Genomic DNA, 21,682 nt, shown 5'->3' with positions numbered 1-21,682 from the left:
TCTATGACCTATATCCCATCTGTCAATGCTCTTCAGAATAAAGAAGGATCAATTTTCATCCTTGTTCTGACCTTTGTATGCCAAGTTTTACTCGAAACGCGTGTGAAATGTTCTGTGTTGGACAACACTGTGCAGGGATGCAGTATTGGCATCTTAAATTAATAGACAGAAAAATCTATGAAAAAGCTACAGAAAGGAAGGAAAGCCGAGTTGTTATGCAACATCGCAAGCTTAAATAATTGTGTCAAAAGAAGCACAATTTACACAATATATCTTCTATTTTTTAACTATTTATCTCTAAAGTTGACTTTTATTCAACATAGTTTTGCCTTCCTGACAAAGACGAACTAAAGAATCAAGCAATAATTACATTGGAACAGAAATATAGTGCAGATATTTCAGGCCATTTTTAATCCCACAGTTCATTTCTAAGAATTATAAATTCCCCTAATTACTCTTTATTTGACTCCTGAGATTTCCCCCATGATGCCTTGAGCGGACCATGACGTGACGAAGACAGCTTCTCGACGATGTCTTGCATTGGGATTAGGTGCGGTCAGATCTCTGACATTTTCACCACCTCAGCGTGTCTCATTCCTCTCCTCTCATCTTCTCAACAGCTCGTAATTAAAGCTCCGCTCTTCTAATGCCAAAGCTCACACTATTGTGAAAACCTGTGAACATATAAGTGGCTCATATCATCCATACCAGATCATCATGACATCTACCACTCGTCCTCAGGGAATTCATCTTCACTTAGTCATGAGTTATGACTATCATCTCTGTCATCTTAACAGAGCTAAGACTGCTTTTATGCTTCGTGTCTGTACAGAAATGAGGGCATTTGTATTTATATATGTAATACATTGAAATCCATTCGCTTGCTATCTAGCTGTTTATAAAAGTGACTTTTAACTTTAACAGTAAAATCAGTTTAAAAGTCTTACTGAAAATAAAACAGTCCAATAACATCATGTTAAAACTGATATTTCACATTAAATAATAGAAAGTTGATATTTTAAACATCTGATATCCTTATTGATAACCCACTTTAGACATTCTGCTAACTATAAGTAACTTTGCAACTACTTTTCAACTAGCTCTCATTAGAGTATTAGTAGACTGTAAGGTTAGTGTTATAAGTTGATATGCAGTTGTAGAGTTACTTCTAGTATGTTGAGGAGCATCAAAATAAAGAGTAGTTAACAGATATTAAGCAGACAGTCTGCTAATACTCTAATGACTGCTAGTGGACATGTAGTTGCAAAGTTACTTATAGTTAGTAGAATGTCTAAAGTGGACTATCGAAATAAAGTGTTATAGGCCTATCACTATTGGAAAAAAAGGTTCAGTGCAGTTCAATGTAAAGAGAAATGCCTTAAATGATTGCTTGATACTGTTAGACAGGTTATTTCATGTTTTTCTAGTGAAAGTGTTTACGAGCTGTTTCATTTGTAAATTTAATTATAAAAAAAATGCATTAAAACAGAATTAAAGGTACAGTCAGTACATCATCAATCTTTCTTCCAAAAAGTGTTCTGATGCACCATAAGCCTGTTATAAGTGTTTATATTTTCGACCTGACTGGATGCTTTTCACAGGAAACTGCTTCTGTCACTCGCCCATGTGTGTCTCGTCAGATCCTTCATTTGGGAAAAGTGGCTCCGGCTACTTTGACGCGTGTCTGGTGTGGGAGCGGCAAAGGTTAGCTGAGTGTGTGTGTGTGTGTATGTGTGTGTACATGTACAACTATCTTTGTGAGGACCAGTTTGAGTTTTAGACCATTGGAGTGAGGACAAAAAGTGAGGACATTTTGACCAGTCTTCACTTTCTGAGAGCCCTTTAAAGGCCTGTTTGAGGGTCAAGACTTGGTTAAGGTTATAATGAGGTTAAGGGTCGGTTTAGGGTCAGGGGTCGGGTTAGGCACTTAGTTGTGATGGGTAAGGTTAGGGTAAGCGGCTAGAGATTGCATTGTGTCAATGAATGTCCTCATAAAGATAGATGTACAAGAATGTGTGTGTGTGTGTGTGTGTGGGTCTGGTGTGGGAGCGGCAAAGTTTAGTTTCACATTGAGCGAGAAAGGTTTACATGATGGAACTGAGGGATTTGAAATGTTGTAAAAGCGACGCGGAGATGATGGCGTTTTTATAACTCAACAGGTGAGTACGGTATTTTATTGAACAGATAAATTGGCATATGTAGCTCTCTAACAGAGTTAAGATCACAATCATCTATTGTGAAGGCTGATTTCATCATGGTTGTTGTAGTGCTGTGCTGGAATTTATTTATTTTTAAGAAAGTATCATGTCTAATAATGGGTAAAGCAACAGTAACGTCTTCAGCTAGTCAGCCTGAGATCCTTTCCATCTAAACTGGTTATATCTCTTAAGTCTAGTAGTGAATGTTTTATGAACAGTATCGTCAAGTCAAGTCACCTTCATTTATATAGCGCTTTTAACAATATGGATTGTTTCAAAGCAGCTTTACAGTGATAATAGGACATTACAGTAACAGAGATTGTTTTGTCTTTACAGCAGCTCTAGGATAAAGTTATTGTCCAGCTAAAGTTAGTTTTGATCGGTTCACTTCCGTTGCGAAGATCATTAGTTATTAACTTAGGGGCCGCTAACACGACACCGCTCTAACAGAAAACCCTTAACGCGTTTCGGCCCGCTCATTCGCACAACAACAGTGCCTGGTGTCTCGAGAACACAAACCTTGAAATAGGTTCTAAGGTGCAATAAAAATGGTATAAGATATGGTATAGGATAACCATATTCATCCACACAGTCACGAAGAGCCAAAGCACAACCAAAACAATGTTCTTCTGCAAAGTGCATGCAGTTTTGATTTATAACCACTAGAGGGCCAATTAAAACTAAATTCATAAAATGATCCCATGATGGGAACCCGTAAAAGGTTGTATAAATGAAGCACCTGACAGAACCCTTTAATTAAAGCCAGTTCACACCGCACACACAAACACCAACAAACATGTTTGTTGGACCTGAGTGTAACCCCTGTAGGTTTTCAGTTTGTTTTCACCCTTCTGAACATGTTCAGTCCGCGTTTGCTGGTGTCTGTTGGCGTTTGTCCATGCGATGTGAATTAGCCATATAGAAGCTCTTCTTCTAAGAGCACAGGGTGGTCCTTCTGCGAGATTTACACATGTGTGTGTGGATGCGTGCATGTGTTAATGTGTGTGTGTGCTGATGGTTTGCTTCTTGCATTATTCAGCAGCGCCGGATCTGCCACAGATCCACATCTCTGGAGTGTCAGACCATTATTCAACCCTTCAGCTGGTTAGCACAGTAACCTTGTGCGGCACACGGAGGAGCCAGCTTTATACAAAATGTATGACCTGATGCATCTGGAATCAAATGAGAGACCTTACAAAGGAGACGCATGTGTGCTCCGACGTCACAAAGCTCTCCGTGAATGCCACTATTGCGCGTGCACACATGTGCATGTGTGTGTAACCCGTATTTGCCATCCAGATACAAGCATAGTAGTGTCAAGGGTCCTAAATGTTCATCTTTGGGTTTGTGTGTGGATTTGGGGCTATTTTTATCTTCCTCCTCTCACAAAGCTATTTAAAGACTATAATTATTGTGGTAATCAAACTAAACATGAAATCGCTTGGGAAATCAAGGTCAGTAAGTTAAATATAGTATGAATTAACTGATAGCCTTTACTGTATGAAAACAAATGTGCAAAAATCTTACTTTCTTTACTCACTGAGGGACAACGTTGTTTCTAATAAAGGTCTAAAAGCTGCATTTTAGTAGTTTAGAGTACTCCTTTTAGGGGTTAATAATGTACAGATGTCCCTTTAAAGCAACAGTCCAACCAAAAATTATTGACTTGAATGATTGACTGTATTGATTTTCTTTCTTCTGTGGAACATTAACCAAACAGTTTCCGTTCAAATTGACCTCCATTGTATTTACAATGTAATTAACTGTTAAAGGGATCCGAAACGCTTTGGTTACCAACATTCTTCAAAATATATCATTGTATATTCTACTGAAGAAAAAAAAAGTCATTTGGGTTTTGGGATGACATGTGGAGCAAACATTTCTGACACTGATAGAGGAACCCCAATATAATGAATTTGGCATCAAATAATACAATCACAATTCAATCACTGAAACAAATTGTAGTTTTTAATGGCGGGATGTGAAAAATGCACAGTGACATCATCACTGTGGCCAGTCCTTGCCTCGAATTGATCAATTTCAGTGGCAAAGCATGTTTCTGAATCTGTCAGCTCCTGATGGCTTTGGTCTGTCAGAACAAGACTGAAAGAGGTCTGACTGTGCGCTGTGAGAGTTGAAGTAAAAAACGCGGCCCATTTCTCCGTCTCCGCTCAATCCTCAGCTGTTCCTTACATTATGATTGTCCAAAACTGATATGAAAGTGTTGATATTGAACACAATGGGGCAGGCAAACAGAGAACATGACTGAAATGAATCATTACTGAAGCATGACCATGAGTGTGAAACATCAGTTAAATGCTGGATGAAACGCCACACTGGCTTTATAAACCCATTGATTCACAAATTAAATTTAAAAAAGTGACATGACAGAGAAAGAAACATGATCTTTTTAGGTAACTTCATTTAAATAGGCCTATTAAATGTAAGTGAAGTTAAAGTCAGCATGAAACAGAAGTTGTGATAGTCTTTTCTTCCCTATTGTGACGTTTATCCGAGTGAAACGGCTATTTGAACAAGAACAATGTAGGGCGGGGCTTGATTTTGTCCATGGGGAGTTGATTGGATGGTTGTGGTTTGCTATTGGTGGATCTCTTGTGAGTGACAGGTAGCCCCGCCCTCACGCCAGTAAACACGGCATTAGGTTACACCAACAAAAGTCATTCTCAGTCACATGAGGCATAAACAATATAGTATTAAATAAACGTAAACTTCCCTACTGTATAGACCTTATGTAGCTCCGCCTCTTTTCAGCGCTGCGCTTGTTGTCTTTTGACTTCCGGTCTGTATTTTCACAGCGATCTTGCGTATTTATGAATGAACGGCTTGTTTTAAAATCTTCTCGGTCTACTGACATTTGTTAAGACATCTGCTTTAAACATTAAAATGTACTTTTTTTAGCGGCCGTGAAGTAATTACTCATTCAAAATATGTACCTACTCAAGAAAGTCTTAACGTATCTATTGTTAAGCTGGGTCTTATTTATCCCAATGGCACCAGTGTTGTTGTTTTTTAACTCTTTACTGACACCAACTGGTCTGGATGCATGAAACTGGTTTACTGACTGACACTGCTTCAAATCAGGGTGAAGTCGTTTGGTTTGATTTTTTTGATGCTCCTTTATGTTTATTCTGTGTAAAGCACTTATATATAAACTAACTATATGAAGTATCAAGCACCAAACGCAAGTAACTTGGTGGGCGGGTCTCGGGCGCTGTTGCTATTATACCGGCGGGATAAATGACTCTTGCGCCCGACGCAAATCTAAAATGGGTTGGTCTGAAGTAGGTGTGATCATTCATTATTCATAGGTGTGGTTTGGGCGTAACGTGAAATAAACCAATCAGAGCGTCATCTCACATTCCCTTTAAGAGCAGGCGCGCTTGTTCCATACTATTATAACGGCGGATTTGCCAGGCACACGCCAGGAGCGGTTCACAGCCGCGGAGACCGACGTTCCCGTCAGGGCCGTACAAGACAGAGAAGTGACATTGTATGGGGATGGAGAAACACACCCAAATTAGCTTCGGTTAAACAGGCGTATAAAAATTTGGGTAAATGTGTAAGCTAGATTTATGGCTATTTTTTCACATCTACACAACAATGATTTCCCTCGTGTGTTCATATTTTTCCTTGTAATATTGCATGGTTTTCTAAAAATGAGAACTGCTGCTTCTGTGTGTAGATGAGAGAAGCAAAGTGCATGCGCGTTGTGCACACGCTACATTGATTATGGCCAAGCATGCGCCCTTAAAATAGCATATGAATAACTGACTTTAGACTAGGTTTTTCCTGGTCAGTGGAGGAATTGTTTTCTGAAACTGCAAAATAGCACCAGGGAACGTTTGCGCCGGAACACGCCTCCTCTTTTCGCTGAACCGCCCCCCGGGAGCGCAAGTTCATTCCCTGATTTACCGACGTGCGTCTGTGGAGGGAAAAGTCCGCTGTGCGCGGGTGCAAAATAGGAATGATACATGCGTCGGTGTACAAGATAGGGCCCCAAGAGTTAAGGCCCGTTCTAATCAAGGCCCCGTTCACACGGATCTGCGAAAACTATTAAAAACTGTGTTATGCATGCCAGACCAATAGTTGGCGATGTCACTTTGTAAAGAAATATAACGCGCCTATATTTGAACACGTAACACACATGCGCATGACGTCAGCGTTTCACAAATTCACGTTTTTGTATAGTTTACACAGAGACTTGCATTCGAAACCCGATTTCAAAAGCTTGCATTTTCAGGCCGGTAAAAACGCTGTTGTCGTGTAAACGGCCAACGCGCATAAAAAGTTTCCCGGTAAAAAAAAGTTGTGTAAACGGCCCCTAACTCAGTCAATTGCAATACACAACTGATCATGTGATTTCAACATGGTGGCACCCGTCGCTCCTCTGTTTCTAGAAGACCGACTGGTCTGGACTGGTTTTTGTAATTATAATTGTGAGCACATGTCCTGAAAAGTAATGTTTGGTGAGCAAGTCAGGGAAAAGAACAATTGTAGTCTGGAAGCCTGTCTAAAAGTAAGACTGTTCAATTCCTCATTCCTTATCCCTAAAGAGCCGGTCTGACTGCAACGTCAGTTTCCACCCGTGAGATTTTGCGGCGCAGAACTGGCTCCTTTTATCAGAAGCACATCTCATTTCAAATGAGCAGTACAGAACATAAACTGTCTGAAGAGCTCTGATAGGGATCCGGTTTAGATATCGCGTGTCGTCATCAGCGCTGAGCCGCGTTATAATGTTTCTGACCTTACTCTGTTTGTTTGTGAACCCCCTCAGATGCCTCTGTCTGTGTTTCTCCCACTGACCTATTGACTAAGTCTTTTATGGCAGAGTAACGCTTAAAAATCATGAATATTTTACTGATTGTTGCAAGCTGCATGATATTTTTCCTCCAGTGTTAGTGATCTGATTGGCACCCACTGACAGCAGTTAAATGAGTAAGTGCAGAGGCCGTTGATACGGAAAGGCTATTCCTGACACAATCGCTGCATGTTTCCGAGTGGATTTAATTGGCTAATGCTGACTAAAAACAGGCTATTTCTAAGGACGTGACCCAGAATTGTGTCAGTCTCCGTGTTGATGATGAAGACGTGAAACGTAAGGCTTTGAATGCAGATTAACCTGAGTGCTTTTTAAAACTGATTAGTTTAACAGATGTAATATCCTGAATAATAACTTGTGATCGTGATAACCTCTTTGATGGTTGAGATCACACAAGATGATAAGGCAGCAGGGAATTACTTGGAAAAATATTTATTCAGAATTTTGAAACAACACATAAAAAATGCTCAACTGGCTCACATATTCATGTGCATTTTGGTGTAAATCACCATCTCTATTTGTAAAAAAAAAAAAAAAAAAATACAAAATAGAAATGTGCTTGTATCTAAGGATTACTGAGGAAATAGTGAGGCTTAGAAGAAGTGCAGTGGCGAAGAAAAGTGCCTACATGTAATATCTGCAAGAGGTCATGACCTTCGAATGACTAGAAAAGCTTGATCTAATTGTAGAAATTCAGTGTGTTTCTACAGTTTCCCCAAACATAACATGATTCCCGGTCGGTTTATATAAAGCTTTGCTTATGGATGAAACTCGTACATTATGCACCTCTGATTTGCTTGTTTCTCAACGTACATTTCTGACACATTTATTCTCGCCATGCAATCAAACGATATGCACATTATATGCCTTTAAACCGTCTAAGTCTCATAAAAGAGACAAAAATTGCAAAAAAACAGCAGTCAGTGGGAAGAGAAACTTGTTTTTCTCAATTTCTTTGTTATTCAGGCTCCTCAAATCACCTGCTCTGAGTCACATCCTGAAAGAATATCCACAAAAGAACCTGTTATTAAGTTTAGCCCCATTTCACATTCATTTTCCATTCCACTGATCCAGCCTTTGAGACCTTTGACCTCTGTGCGCTTGTTTTGCGGTGACAAAGAATAACGAACAATGTGTCTTTTTGTTTACAGCTTGCAAGCCGTGTGTTGTCATGGTTTGTCATTTATCCACTGCTGTGTTTGTTTGAGTGTGTGTGCATGAGTGCGCGCGTGTGTGTGTGTGTGTGTGTACTGGATTTCCAAATGTCTTCAGTTCAGGTCATCTGTCCATCTGCTCTTCCTCCTCCTGGACTTCTAGAATAATTGAAGAAAAGGAAAGCCATTGAGTCTAAAGTATTAAAAGATGTTATCACTTGTTTATTGGCTAGATGTATATCTCATGAAAGGTGCAGTTGTATTTGGTGGAGAGCAGGAGCACATGTACTGCAATGTAATGAGTGTCGAGAAGTTTGAAAACTTCAATTCTGAGGCTTCCGGACAATCATTAAATTCATGTGTCCTGTTGCACCAACACACCCCACAAAACCTCCTGAACACCATCAATGTTTGAGTGCCCTCTGCAGACTCCAGAGAGTATCACAGATCTCTGTTCACACGGATCAGCAGCAGCACATTCAAATCATTGCATTTATACTATATGCTGTTTTAGTACCAAGTAACAGTCTGCACAATCAAAAGAAAACTTTAATGATATAAATACTGTACAGGTCAAAAGTTTGGAAACATTACTATTTTTAATGTTTTTGAAAAAAGTTCAAGCCTGATTTATTTGATCAAAAATACAGAAAAAAAAAAAAGTTATATTGTGACATATTATTACAATTTAAAATAATTGGTTTTCAATTTATTATACTTTAAATTATCATTTATTTCTGTGATGCAAAGCTGAATTTTCAGGATCATTACTCCAGTCTATCACATGATCCTTTAGAAATCATTCTAATATGATGATTCATTATCAAAGTTGGAAACAGTTCTGCTGCTTAATATTTTTTCATAACCTGTGATACTTTTTTAGGATTCTTTGATGAATAAAAAGTAAAAAAAAAAAAAAAAAAAGCAGCAAATTTTTTTAAAATAGAAATCTTTTGTAACAACAATATACACTACTGGTCAGTAATTTGGGGTCCGTAATTTTTTTTTCTTTCTTGTTTTGAAATAAATCAATACTTTTATTCAGCAAGGATGTGTTAAATTGATAAAAAGTGATGGTAAAGAAGATTTTTATTTTAAATAAATGAAGTTCTTTTTAACCTTTTATTCATCAAATATAGGCCTATTAGGCAGCAGAACTGTTTCCAACACTCATAATAAATCAGAATATTAGAATGATTTCTAAAGGATCATGTGATAGACTGGATGTCACATGTGACACTGAAGACTGGAGTAATGATGCTGAAAATTCAGCTTTGCATCACAGAAATAAATGATAATTTAAAGTATAATAAATTGAAAACCAATTATTTTAAATTGTAATAATATATCACATTTTTCTGTATTTTTGATCAAATAAATGCAGGCTTGATGAGCAGAAGAAACTTCTTTCAAAAACATTAAAAATAGTAATGTTTCCAAACTTTTGACCTGTACTGTATATATCACCGATATGTTTCTATATACAGTATAACACATTCATTTTTATATCAATTTAGGGATGCACTATATATCTTTGTTTTTTTATTTAATCTCTGTTTATGTAAGATATTAAAACAATAATAATATTAAGATTGTACTAATTCAAATGGATAATAATAGATTATGGCAAATGAAATAAAAATGGACAGATCTTATTTTTATGAAATATTGGAGTATTTATTATAAATTATTTATCTGTGCACATCATTCTTTTTATTTATTAATGTGCCTCGTAATCTTTAATCAAAATATCTTCCCCATTCCTCTTGAAGCATCTCTTCTCCTCTCTGATGACGAGGGCGGGGCAACCTGTCACTCACATGAGATCGACCAATAGCAAACCACAACCATCCAATCAATGAATTCCTCATGGACAAAATCAAGTCCCGCCCTACATTCTTTTTTTCTTGTTCAAGAGGTCATTACACTCAGCTTTAAGTCACAATAGGGAAGAAAAGACTTCGGTTTCATGCTAACTTTAAGAGCTGTATCAGAGTGATGATAGCAAAGTCTTTTGTGTTCATGCATAACAATGAGAAAAAGAACAACCATCTTTATTAATGTTACTTTGAAATGCGCAGCTAACACTGTTTCAGGCCATTTTTGTATACAGGTGAAACTCGAAAAATTAGAATATCGTGCAAAAGTTCTTCATTTATTCCAGTAATTCAAATTAAAAGGTGAAACATATATTATATAGATTCATTACATGCAAAGTGAGATATTTCAAGCCTTTATTTGTTATAATTTTTATGATTATGGCTTACATCTATGAACACCTTTTCACAATATTCTAATTTTGAATTTTAACAATTATAAATTATATCAAATAAAGGCTTGAAATATCTCACTTTGCATGTAATGAATCTATATAATATATTAGTTTCACCTTTTAAGTTGAATTACTGAAATAAATGAACTTTGCACGATATTCAAATTTTTCGAGTTTCACCTGTAATACCCAAATACTCATTAAAATAATTTGATTCCATAGGTAATAACTCTGAGATATGGACTACTGTGGGCTCGCAAAACTTCCTCGTTCAAGTACGGCTCAAACTTTCAGATGAATCGATATGTACATACACACAAAGCTTGGTGTTCTCTCTCTCTCTCTCTCTCTTTTCTTTTCTTTCAAACACTGCAAATAGCAATATGTATTTCAAATAGGAATAAGTATTTATCTTACAGCCTATATTATAATGCTGTGGTACATTGTTTTAGCATACAAACCATTTTAGCTTGTAATGTGTTTTAACTAGCCTATCGTTATAACATCAGCCATTCATCTGGGCCAGAATTTCAATATCAGTGCATCCCTAATTAATGTATCCATAAATGAATTCCCTGAATTTCCCACATGGATATTGAACGCTGCATGATGACTTTAATGTTAGACGCAGCTGTTTTACTCACCTGTTCAGAGTGTGTAACAGGGTCCTGCTGCTATAGTAGTCTGAGCAGCTGATGAACCAGAACCAAAGTAAGAGGGAAACACACAGGCGTTGACCGAGATGCCTGAAATAAAAATAAATAAAAAGGTATTGTGTCAGTGAACTGCTGCCAAACAGGCTTAGGATTTAGTAGATGCTTATGGTTGATTCTGTTTCATGTATTGTATTAATGCACTGTAAAAAAGTGATCAGTTGATTTAAAGGTATAGTGGAGGATTTTTTACTTCCGGGTGGATCACCTATACTATTGGTCCTCCTAATTGTCAATCATTCTGGTGAATCAATCAAACTTATTCAAAAAGTGGAGAGGGCGGGTCTTATCTAAAATTCGTAAAGATTCTCCGCTATACCTTTAACTTAAAAAATTTTTGAATGTAAAATGATTAAGTTAATAAACTTAATGCTTAATCGAAAAAATTAAGTAATGTGGAATTGTCACGTTTTTTTCAATTAAGCATTAAGTTTATTTACTTCATTTTAACGCATAAGGAAACTGAACACTTTTTACAGTGTGGACAATATTTAGAGATCTCTATGCGTGGTCGCATAAAGCACTTTAAGTTTTCCCTTAAGTATGAGATTTAAAGCGTGGTTTCCCTTTACTTACGGGAATGATTTAAAGGTGCAGTGAGCGATTTCTGAGAAACACTGTTGATATCAACCCACACAAGCACACCCCTCCCTTCGCTGCATTCAACACGCAAATGGATACCTCTTTATCATAGCTGAAGCGAAGCAAAATAATGCTTCAATGACTCTCAAAACTCTCTCGTTCTATAAGCTAACATTCATCAGTTCAAAATGCATCATGTGCTCTTGTGTTTTACAGTTCTCTCCACAATGTGGAGCAGCGTGACAGTGTTTTATTGTCTGAGATTTTTCCATTGTGTGTTTAAAGCAGATGTTGCGAATGTAATGCATTTGCTTTCTCGCATGAATTCAAATGGCTCTGTATAATTAGTAGCTTGTTTTGATTAAATGTGCACGCCTAAATAAGTTGATTGGCACACACTGTTGAGACCACGACCCCCTCCGCATTTCCTCTGTTTACAGATGCCTTCCTTTAATGCAGAGCAGAGCCATTGTTTAACTTCACAACACACGAGGATAAGAAGCAGATGGAGCTTTCAAATAGATCCATGTTCTTAAAATAACAGGGACACCTGTTTACATTCATGTTCACTCCCAGTTTGCTTCGTCAGCAGGTCCGTAGTGCCTCGTCAGACAATCCAATAAAACATGTCATTTCACCTCGCGGAGGTTTATTGCACTCATTAAACATGACTATTATATTTTCACAGCGTACAGAGATTAAATACAGGGATTAAGAGATTAATTTTCTGCAATAGATCTGATAGCCACGCACATAGCATGTACGTGTGTTTTATGGACACAGTGTGCTGTTGAAATCATCCAGATATTTTAAGGAAGATCTCCAGCTCTGGATTTCACAATGTTTTTTTCTTTTTTCTTTTCCTGGGGTGTAAGAACAGGTCATGACACATTTCCTAATTTTTCACAGAAGATAACACTTCTGTGTTATTGAGCAGATATATCATTTGTTCATCATTTTTGTGTAAGATGCTGAACGTCTGACCTCCGTGTTTGGGAGTTCTGTGTGGAGGAGTTCTGTCCGCCCGCAAAAAAAAAAAAAATTCCACTTTCACAATCCCATCTCGAAGACACAAGGCTTTTGTGTCTCGGGAAGAGATGAACCACATTACTCAGGACTTCATAATGTGTTGGGACATGTGAGTGTTTTGTGTATTCAGCATATTACAATGCATTAGGAGCTATAACAGAAGCGTATACCTGATTCCTAATAATGACTGTGGGCGTAGTGGGCTTGTGTTCATACACACTTCCATCTGTTTCTGTAAAAGTTGTTTCTTCTCCAGAGTCTGTCTCTCCTCCCATTAAAAACTTCTCTAGAACATCACTGCTGGCATTGTCTGATGAGACAGATACAGTGGATCTTGAAAAATGAGCAATGATTATCCTTCATGCAAAGTACATAAACACATACAGTACCGTTCAAAGGTTTGGGTTGGTATGATTTTTTGGTTACACGTTACTTTGATGCTCCCCAAACGGCAATCTACTGACTATAAGTAACTTTGTAGTTACAACTTAGTAACCCTATAACCCTATCAGTCTACTAATACTCTAATGAGAGTTAGTTGACATGTAGGAGCAATGTTACTTATACTTATAATGTTACCGTTTTCGGCATTATGTTAAGGAAGGTCTAATCTCGGGAACGCACAAAAAAAATCCAGGAAAAGATTTTGGATTTCCTGGAAATTCCGGAAAAAATTCCGTTTTTTGCAAATTTCTCGCCAACCATAATAGCTATCGAGTTGAAACAAATTGCAATCGATAGCTTCTAAAATTTACAATAATATTAGAAAAAAAGATTTGATCAAAAATCTTTCCTTTATGCTTCAAAAATGTAATTTTTAGTGTTGTGATCCCATGACGTGAGAAAATTGCGCTAAAACACTCACTGAGTTTTTATTACTTGTTTAAATATTTTTTTTAAAGAAGTCTCTAATGCTCACCAATGCATCATTTATTTGATCAATAATACAGTAATATTGTGAAACATTATTATACATTATTATTATAAATATTACTATTACATATTTAAAATAACTGTTTTCTATTTGAATATATTTTAAAATGTAATTAATACCAGTGATACAAAGCTGAATGTTCAGTATTCATGGTCACATGATCCTTCAGAAATGCTGATTTGGTGATCAAGAATTTCTTATTATCAATGTTGAAAACAGTTGTGATGCCAAATATTTTAGAAATATGTTTTTCAGGATCCTTTGATGAATAGAAAGAAAGAATCTTCCTGACCCCAAACTTTTGAACGGTACATTGGGCTTTGGTTTTCATGTTGCTGCAATATAAAACTGATGATGATGATGATGATGATCAATGTACAGTATACTGATATGGCCTTTAATTCATTCTTATACTGTAGTTACAGTCAGCAGTGTGTCGTATATTATGACTTTTCTATGGTTTTACTGGGTTGAGAAACAATCCCATTAGAATTCCCACATAGAAATGATCCATAATTAGTTTATGACTAAGATTTCTTCTCAGATTAATCTCAGTGTCATGAGCTGGACCTCCTGCTGTAATAATGAATGACACTCTGGGGTACGATCGGGACACCCCTCGCCTTATTAGTTAATTAAAAGTAAATGAAAATGACGGGAAGACTTAAGGGTGCACTAGTGGCCAAAAGTGACGTCTGGATGGGGATATTTGTTTTTAATGACCCTATACACGTTCGATTAAACCATTAAAATATGAGGAAAATATTTTCTTATTTTTTATTTCTTTAAATATTTTAAATATGAGGGAAGACCAAAACACTAAACTTGGTTAAGGTATTTATCTGACACATTTTTTTGCCAAAAAAGGCAAACTACAGCTACAGGTTTATGAAAAAATGAAAAATGCATAGAAAAACAAAATGCTCACAGGAAAAAGCATACATTGACTACAACATAATCAGTTATTAATATTTCAGCTCTCTGTTGTTTTTGCATGTGTTCATAATTTCTTTGATTGACAGCCTTGTTTCATTGCGAATAAACCTATTGCCTCCAAGCACAACTAGCATTATGCTTATACAAAATCTTTAACAACCTTTTAATATTTGGATAAAGGGTGAAGTCTTCCTGGACCGGACGGCACTTTTGGCCACTACTGTGTATGAAGAACCTGAAAGAACCTTTTAAAGATCTATATACAACCTTTGTGAGACCATTGAAAACCTACTGAAGAACAGGAACCCGAACGTTGAATTGTAGTCGTACTCCGGGGTATGAGTGGAATCATAGTCAAAATCATATTGGTCGTCCTCAGCACCTGCGAAGACAAAAGAGATTTTGATTTAGCTGTTATTTGTGAAAAACATACAATAGTGGGAAACAATGTGGAAGTCAGCATCTGGACAGATCACTCAACATGCCTCAGTATGCATTCACACCAGTCAGACAGGGATTATGTCAGCCATTAATTATGACTTCATTTCACAAACACAATTAATGCTTTGAACATTATCTGGCCATCTTCACTGGCCAACACAACTCAGTCGCCTCACCGGACCTTAGAGGACATTGTTTGCCATTGAAAAGAAGCAGTGTCAGTAATTTGAGATCTTTGTATTGCTTCTCACATACTATTGCCATTTGTCAGTTATGTGAGACCATTCAGCATGACATTCCTTCTTCCCAAGCATCCTGTCTTTTCCTGCATATGTGATACTGCGAGATTACTGAGGACTGAGATGTTAATGAATGAAGAGCCAGCAGTAACATCTGTGAAGCCAGTTCTGTCAGGCTCAAGAGATTGAGAAAAGACATTTGTTTTATTTGAGTTATTTAGATCTGATAACCGTTCATAAGTTTGGGGTGGTTACAATTTGTTTATGTTTTTGAAAGAAGCCTCTTTATGGGCTGCAAAAATACAATAAAAACAGTAATAATTGTATTATATATATATAAAAAAAAAAAAAAAAAGTTACTTGGATGGATTATGAATTGTAATTTATTTCTGTGATGATAAAGCTGAATTTTCATCATCATTACTCCAGTCTTCAGTGTCACATGATCCTTCAGAAATCATTCTAATATGATGATTTGCTGCTCAAGAAACATTTCTGATTATAATCATGTTTAAAAAAGTTTTGCTGCTTCATATTTTTGTGGAAACTATATCACATTTTTCAGGATTCTTTGATGAATAGAAAGTTCAAAAGAACAGCATTTATTTGAAACAGAAATCTTTTGTAAGATTATAAATGTTTTACTGCCACTTTTGATCAATTTAGTGTGATTTTGTTGAATAAACATTAATTTCTTTAAAAAAAAAAAAAAAAACTGGCAATTTCAACAGATTTTTTCAAAGGTAAGTTAATAAGATCCTAAATGTATTTTATTCTAGTGTAGGAATGCTTGAAAAAGACAACAAGAGACAAGGCATCATGGGATGTGTAATCAGTCAGCTTGTCATTGCATAAAACCCTGAGCTTCAGGATCATGGCTGGCACTATAAATCATCAGTCTCTTGATGATTCCTCAGAATCATATGGAAATCTTCTAAACCTTTGGGCCACCGTGTATTTATGGCACTGGATGCACAGAAGTCCCTTCAGTGCTGATTCAGTTTTGATGGGATCGGACCCCAGAATCTACTTCCTTAAGCTGAAAAAATAATCTGTCAGGCTTTTCCTCTTACATCTTCCTCATTCATACAGCTGTTCAGCGAGACCAAGGTGATCAGTGTCAGTGTTTTTTTCTTCAGGGAACGTGAATGATATCCAGACTACACCTGGGAGTTGAGCCCGAGAATCCCACCTCATGTGCCTTAGGCTTATCTGGATTTGTCTGACTCCATTTACTTTGAACTTTTTCGGGAGAAAGGCAAATATCAGATGTCAGAGCAGAAAAGGATTGTTAAAAGCTCTTTTCCATTGTAATTTACACCCAGACACATTGTAAAAATTGGTGTCAGCAAAGGCGCTGATCTTCTGTGTGGTTCAATAGCATTCATGACTTAGAATCCATTTTTACATGGCTATTTGGAATATTCCATTCTTATTGGTTAATCGCAACATCCAGTGGTATTTCCCAAAATTCTCCATCGTAAAGGCAACACCGCATATAAGTTCGCTGAAGTTGCTACTTTCATGTTTCTCGTATTACACCAATGATTCACTCGTTTCATACAAACATCTTAGTCATCAGAAGCCCATTTCCTCCACATATAAGAAAAAAAAAAAATCAACATTATGACAAAATGTTGTAATTATGAGATAAAAAGATAATTATGACATACAGATTTTGACTTATTTTGTCAGATTTTGACTTTTTCTGTCATAATTATGACTTAATAGTCATAATTTTGACTATTTATGTTATAATTATGATTTACCAAAGCATTATTTTTTCTCTTATGTGGCGGAAATGGGCTTCCAGAGTAATCAGTTGCTGTGAACATCCTCTTCAGTATTAATATTACTGTAATATTGTTTGTCTTGTCACTAGGTGTGTATATTTTAATGGACTGGCATTGAGAGTTGATGAATTGCCGGTGTCAATTTATTGTCAGTCTCTTTATACCTTATTTTATTCCACTGTCATTTGGAAAATAATTATTAAATTAAAATTTTATGAACACTTTAGTTTAGGGTCCAATTCTCACTATTAACTAGTTGCTTATTAGCACGCATATAACTAAGATATTGGCTGTTTATTAGTACTTATTAAGCACATATTAATGCCTTATGACCATATTCTACATCCCTTAATCCAACCCAATACCAGTAATTAGGAGTTTATATAGAGACTAAAGTCATAGATAATAGTGAGAATTGGACACTAATCAAATTTTTTGCTTTATGTGAAGTGTAAAAACCTGTTCTTTCTTTTGTAAACTATTAATTGTATTTTTTTTGTTCTGTTAATTTCACACATAGAAATTTATGACTAACATTAATTTTAAATGAATGATCTTCAACAAAGTTCAACATCATGGAGATTAGTTACGAAGCACATTTTAGATTTACATTATTTCTTATTGTAGATGAGAGTGTTTGATTGACAGCATCATGGAACCCGAAACCCAAATGTTTTGCCATACATGACCAAGAAATGACACTTGGCTTTTGCATCATGGCTGTTTGCCAGCGCCATTAGTTCTCTAAACCGTTTCCCAGACTTGCCTTGCTTTATCATTACAATCTCCGCTGAAGGAACAAGCAGTTGAGAAGAATGCTCTGGGCAATCTTTCTTCATGTCCTCAATGTTCTTTTCAGACCAATCATGATCAGACTTACATGCAGTCATTCGGAGACTGTTGTCTGCGTGCTAATAACCATCTCTTTTCACTTTCTCTTGAGATTCGTGGGAAACAGGGCCGAGTTAATACCTGGATCAACACCAATAAACAAGTGGTACCATAAACAGCACGAGGCTCAGCGCTGGGATGTCTGGTGGCCAGGTCTGTGGTCAGCATGCCATGTGAAGTCATCATCCCTAGGGTATACAGCAGTCACTGTCTGACTTTATTAAGTGCCATCTGAATACTGCGAAATGAGTCCCATACAGTCCACAACTCGCGCTATGGGTTCTTATCCAAACATTATCGTGCCCCCTTAATCAGATTAGCTTTGCCAAACAAAGACACAAAAATAACAGTATTGTGTTTTGTCTGCAAGTTAACCTGGTGGATTTTAGGGTGAAGGTATTCACATGCCCCGCCGAATGAGTTTTCCTTTCAAGTCCTCCTTCGGCGAGGAAAGTTAATGAAGCTGAGCTGTGAACCTATAACTCAAACACGTGCACCACGTTAAATGGCTTTATTTATCCTCCTTGTCACGTTGCCACTGAGATATGAACACAATTCCAGAGTTTAAAGGGTTCAACATACTTATCTGGCTGTTGTCCAACTTCATGTTCCTCAGTGTAGACTATAAAACCCAACCTGGTCACACCAAACACACAGCGAACAAGCTGGAACACGAAAGCCACAAAAAAAAAAAAAAAAAAAAAAGCAATGAAAGCTAAGAACAACACCATTTAAACTAAGAATAGTGCGTTTTAAGCTGTGATTGACAATTCGTAGCAGTCACTGACAAACATAGTTTCTCGTGAGGCATTGGGAAATTTAGTCAGGCGGAACTTGACCCTTCAACTCCCACCAACCACCATCAGTCATTCAAAGCCCCCAAAACTTGTGATTTCAAGATGTTATCCTAAAGAAATGTCAAAACAAGCATGAACTCATAGTTACGAAAATATCTTTAAGGTAAGACTTCACTCCCATAATGATTTTTGGCCAATGTTTCTCCTTATCGCTCTACACGAACCCCAGGAGGTGGTGGGGTTCAGTCCAACAGTATGTTCTCATGATATCTGCTTTATTAATCCATTTCTTCTGTTTTCCGTTAATTGATTCATAAAATCGGCAGGCTCTTGGCACACACAGTCGGGCGCATTCCCCAGCGCTCCGGCACATGTCAGCGTAAATTCTCGCCGTGCACTAAAAGCGAACGACAAATCACAACGTTTGAATGGTAGTAAATCTTCACTGTGAAGCTTTTATTCTTGCTAAGGATATCATTCAGTCTTCTGCTCCTAATCATCACTTATTGTAGTTCTGCACCACAATGATGTCATGGATGTTTTTGTCACTTCCTCAAGACAAAAGAGCGAATTCCTGCTGGTTTCTGCTGGTAGTCGATGAACAGAGCAAGAGAAGGAAGTCGGAGCGGTGAGTGTGTGTCGACAGAAAACAGCTGTGCAGGGAACACGGTGGGATTACTTTGCCCTCGTGATTGTTATGACCCCCTGGGGGCCGTGTGTCATGCCGAAGACTTTGCGCTGGATTGCACTGTCATACAACTCCATTAGGATGCACTTTGTGTGTCCTTTTCCTTGGGAATTTCCAAACCAAGATATCTCGAGTGTGACTAAGATTTAACAAGTGCCATGACTAGCGCTCTTATTTTTTGCGCAATACTTTGCTCAGACAAAATGCAAAACATGTTTTAGAGTCTACGATACATCCTCTTTTGTTTTCTTCAGTATCTATTATTATTTAAAATATATTTTTTTTTTATTTAAGGTCGCTTCAACCATAAATAACTATTTCTACCTGATTTAACCCTTGATGTATTTATTTTTTTGGAATAACCTAATGTATTTTTTATATTTTTGGATTAATAAGTAAATTAATTCATTCATTAATTTAGATGTTACTGCATTGCCACATGCTCCAGATCAATAACTAAGCTTGATAACTTTCCAAAAATATAGAAGTCTTCTTGTGCACTCAAAGACACAAATCAAAACCAGATTCCCACAACACACACTTTTCCTGTCAGCGGATCTCTGCATGCTCATAAACATATTTTGTGTCAATACGGTGAGAACATTTTTTTTAAACCTAATTCAGGAATTTTCAAACCATTTGTGGGATGCAGAGTGGGAAAAGAAATGAGGGTTGTGCAAAAGTCACTTGGCTGCAGATAAGTTAACGTTTCAGTGAACGACACACACACACACACACACACACACACAGTTTAGTCTAGGGCTGCATGACATACCAGCATTAAATCGAAATCTTACAGCTTCTGGACCCCCATCTCAAATATTCTGGTGGGTCTTGAGATAGATTGTGAGTTCTGGAATGGAAATGTTTGGGAACCCCAATCAACCTAAATGCATTGAGTTGGACCAACACTAAACACACAGCCAACAAAATTATACCTTTCTTTCTTCTGTGGAACATGAAGGATATATTTTGAAAATGGGTTGTTTTGTCAACACAGTGAAAATCAATGCTGTTTTGGACCCCATAGACCTCCATTGCATGGACAAAACAGTTTAAACATTCTTTAAAATATGTGTGTGTGTGTGTGTGTGTGTGTGTTCCGCAGATGAAGATCTAAGAGTCAGGTTTGGAACAACATAAAAGGTAAATTATAAGTTATGATTTGCATATCCCTATAAGGAAACTACTGCAAGTTGCCACTTTTCGACAGGTTTCTCAGCCTCAAATACAACACATGCAAACATCTTTTCAAATGCTAAACTTTTTATCTCACACTAGATCTGTCTCATTCCAAACATTCACACATAGCAAGTTCCCTCATTGAAGTCAATCTTGGTCTCGCTCTCACACACACACACACACACACACACACTCACTCACCCCAGCAGAGCGGCAGCAGTAGGAGAGTTCCTGCCAAACACACTGATATCATCACACAGCGATGAGGTAGTCTTGCCATGTCGCTCTCAAGTGTTGGTGTGTGTGTGTGTGCAGCCTCCACGCTGTGCCTCTGAATGACTGCAGCGTGTGAGTGTGTGTGAGGAGAGGAAACCGCCTGGAGAAGGGGTGGGAGGAAGGAGTAAGAGGGGGTGGGAACTCAAAAATCTTAGATGCCTCATTCATTTGTTAACTAACACCTCCTTTAAACAATTCCAGTGTCTGTCTCAACCCTGAAAGTGGATCAGGGCTATAGATGATGTGACTCTCATTGATTTGAAGGGGTTATTTTTAGTAATATGGAATTTAAAGATAGACGAGAGATGAAAAGACTGACCCGGGGTTGGGATGTGGGTCACAGAGCGCACAGAAAGCAGATGTAAATGTCATCCACGCAGCTGTGTGACTCTGCTGTTTGTCAACTGATCTTGATTAGTGATAAACTCGGATGCCTGCTGTGCCGTTAATGGTTCGGAAAAGATGTTTCAAGATCAGTTAACAAAGGCATTTAATGTCGGCCAACAAGAAACTTCAGAAAGTGCTTACAAAACACTGCATAATTATAGTTTTTTGGACATGATTTCATGATAATACCATATTTTTTTATGTACAGTAGTAGTTTTCCAAGTACCTTCAACAACAGAGGTTTTCCAAGTTTTTAATGCCAAGGACCCCTACATATCCCCCATCCTAAATATTGCTCCAAACCAGCATTAGTGAGCCAGTTAAAAAAAA

At 37.2% G+C, this 21,682-nt stretch overlaps 1 protein-coding gene across 1 annotated transcript; it reads right to left on the bottom strand.

Moving 5' to 3' along the window:
* Positions 1-7,454: 7,454 nt before the first annotated feature.
* Positions 7,455-21,043, bottom strand: LOC311299540 (uncharacterized protein). Its single transcript, XM_084423129.1, has 5 exons — positions 20,891-21,043; positions 14,951-15,040; positions 12,959-13,098; positions 11,109-11,210; positions 7,455-8,351 (listed from the first exon to the last, which is right to left on the bottom strand). Exons 1-4 carry the CDS (start codon positions 20,967-20,969, stop codon positions 11,139-11,141), a joined length of 381 nt encoding a protein of 126 aa, XP_084279255.1. The 5' UTR covers positions 20,970-21,043; the 3' UTR covers positions 7,455-8,351; positions 11,109-11,138.
* Between the last annotated feature and the right edge of the window lie 639 nt (positions 21,044-21,682).

This window comes from Rutilus rutilus (genome assembly GCF_951802725.1).
Source record: "Rutilus rutilus genome assembly, chromosome: 11".
NCBI lineage: Eukaryota > Metazoa > Chordata > Actinopteri > Cypriniformes > Leuciscidae > Rutilus > Rutilus rutilus.
The sequence above is the reverse complement of the archived record's forward strand: the minus strand, read 5'-3'. Positions and strand labels throughout refer to the sequence as shown.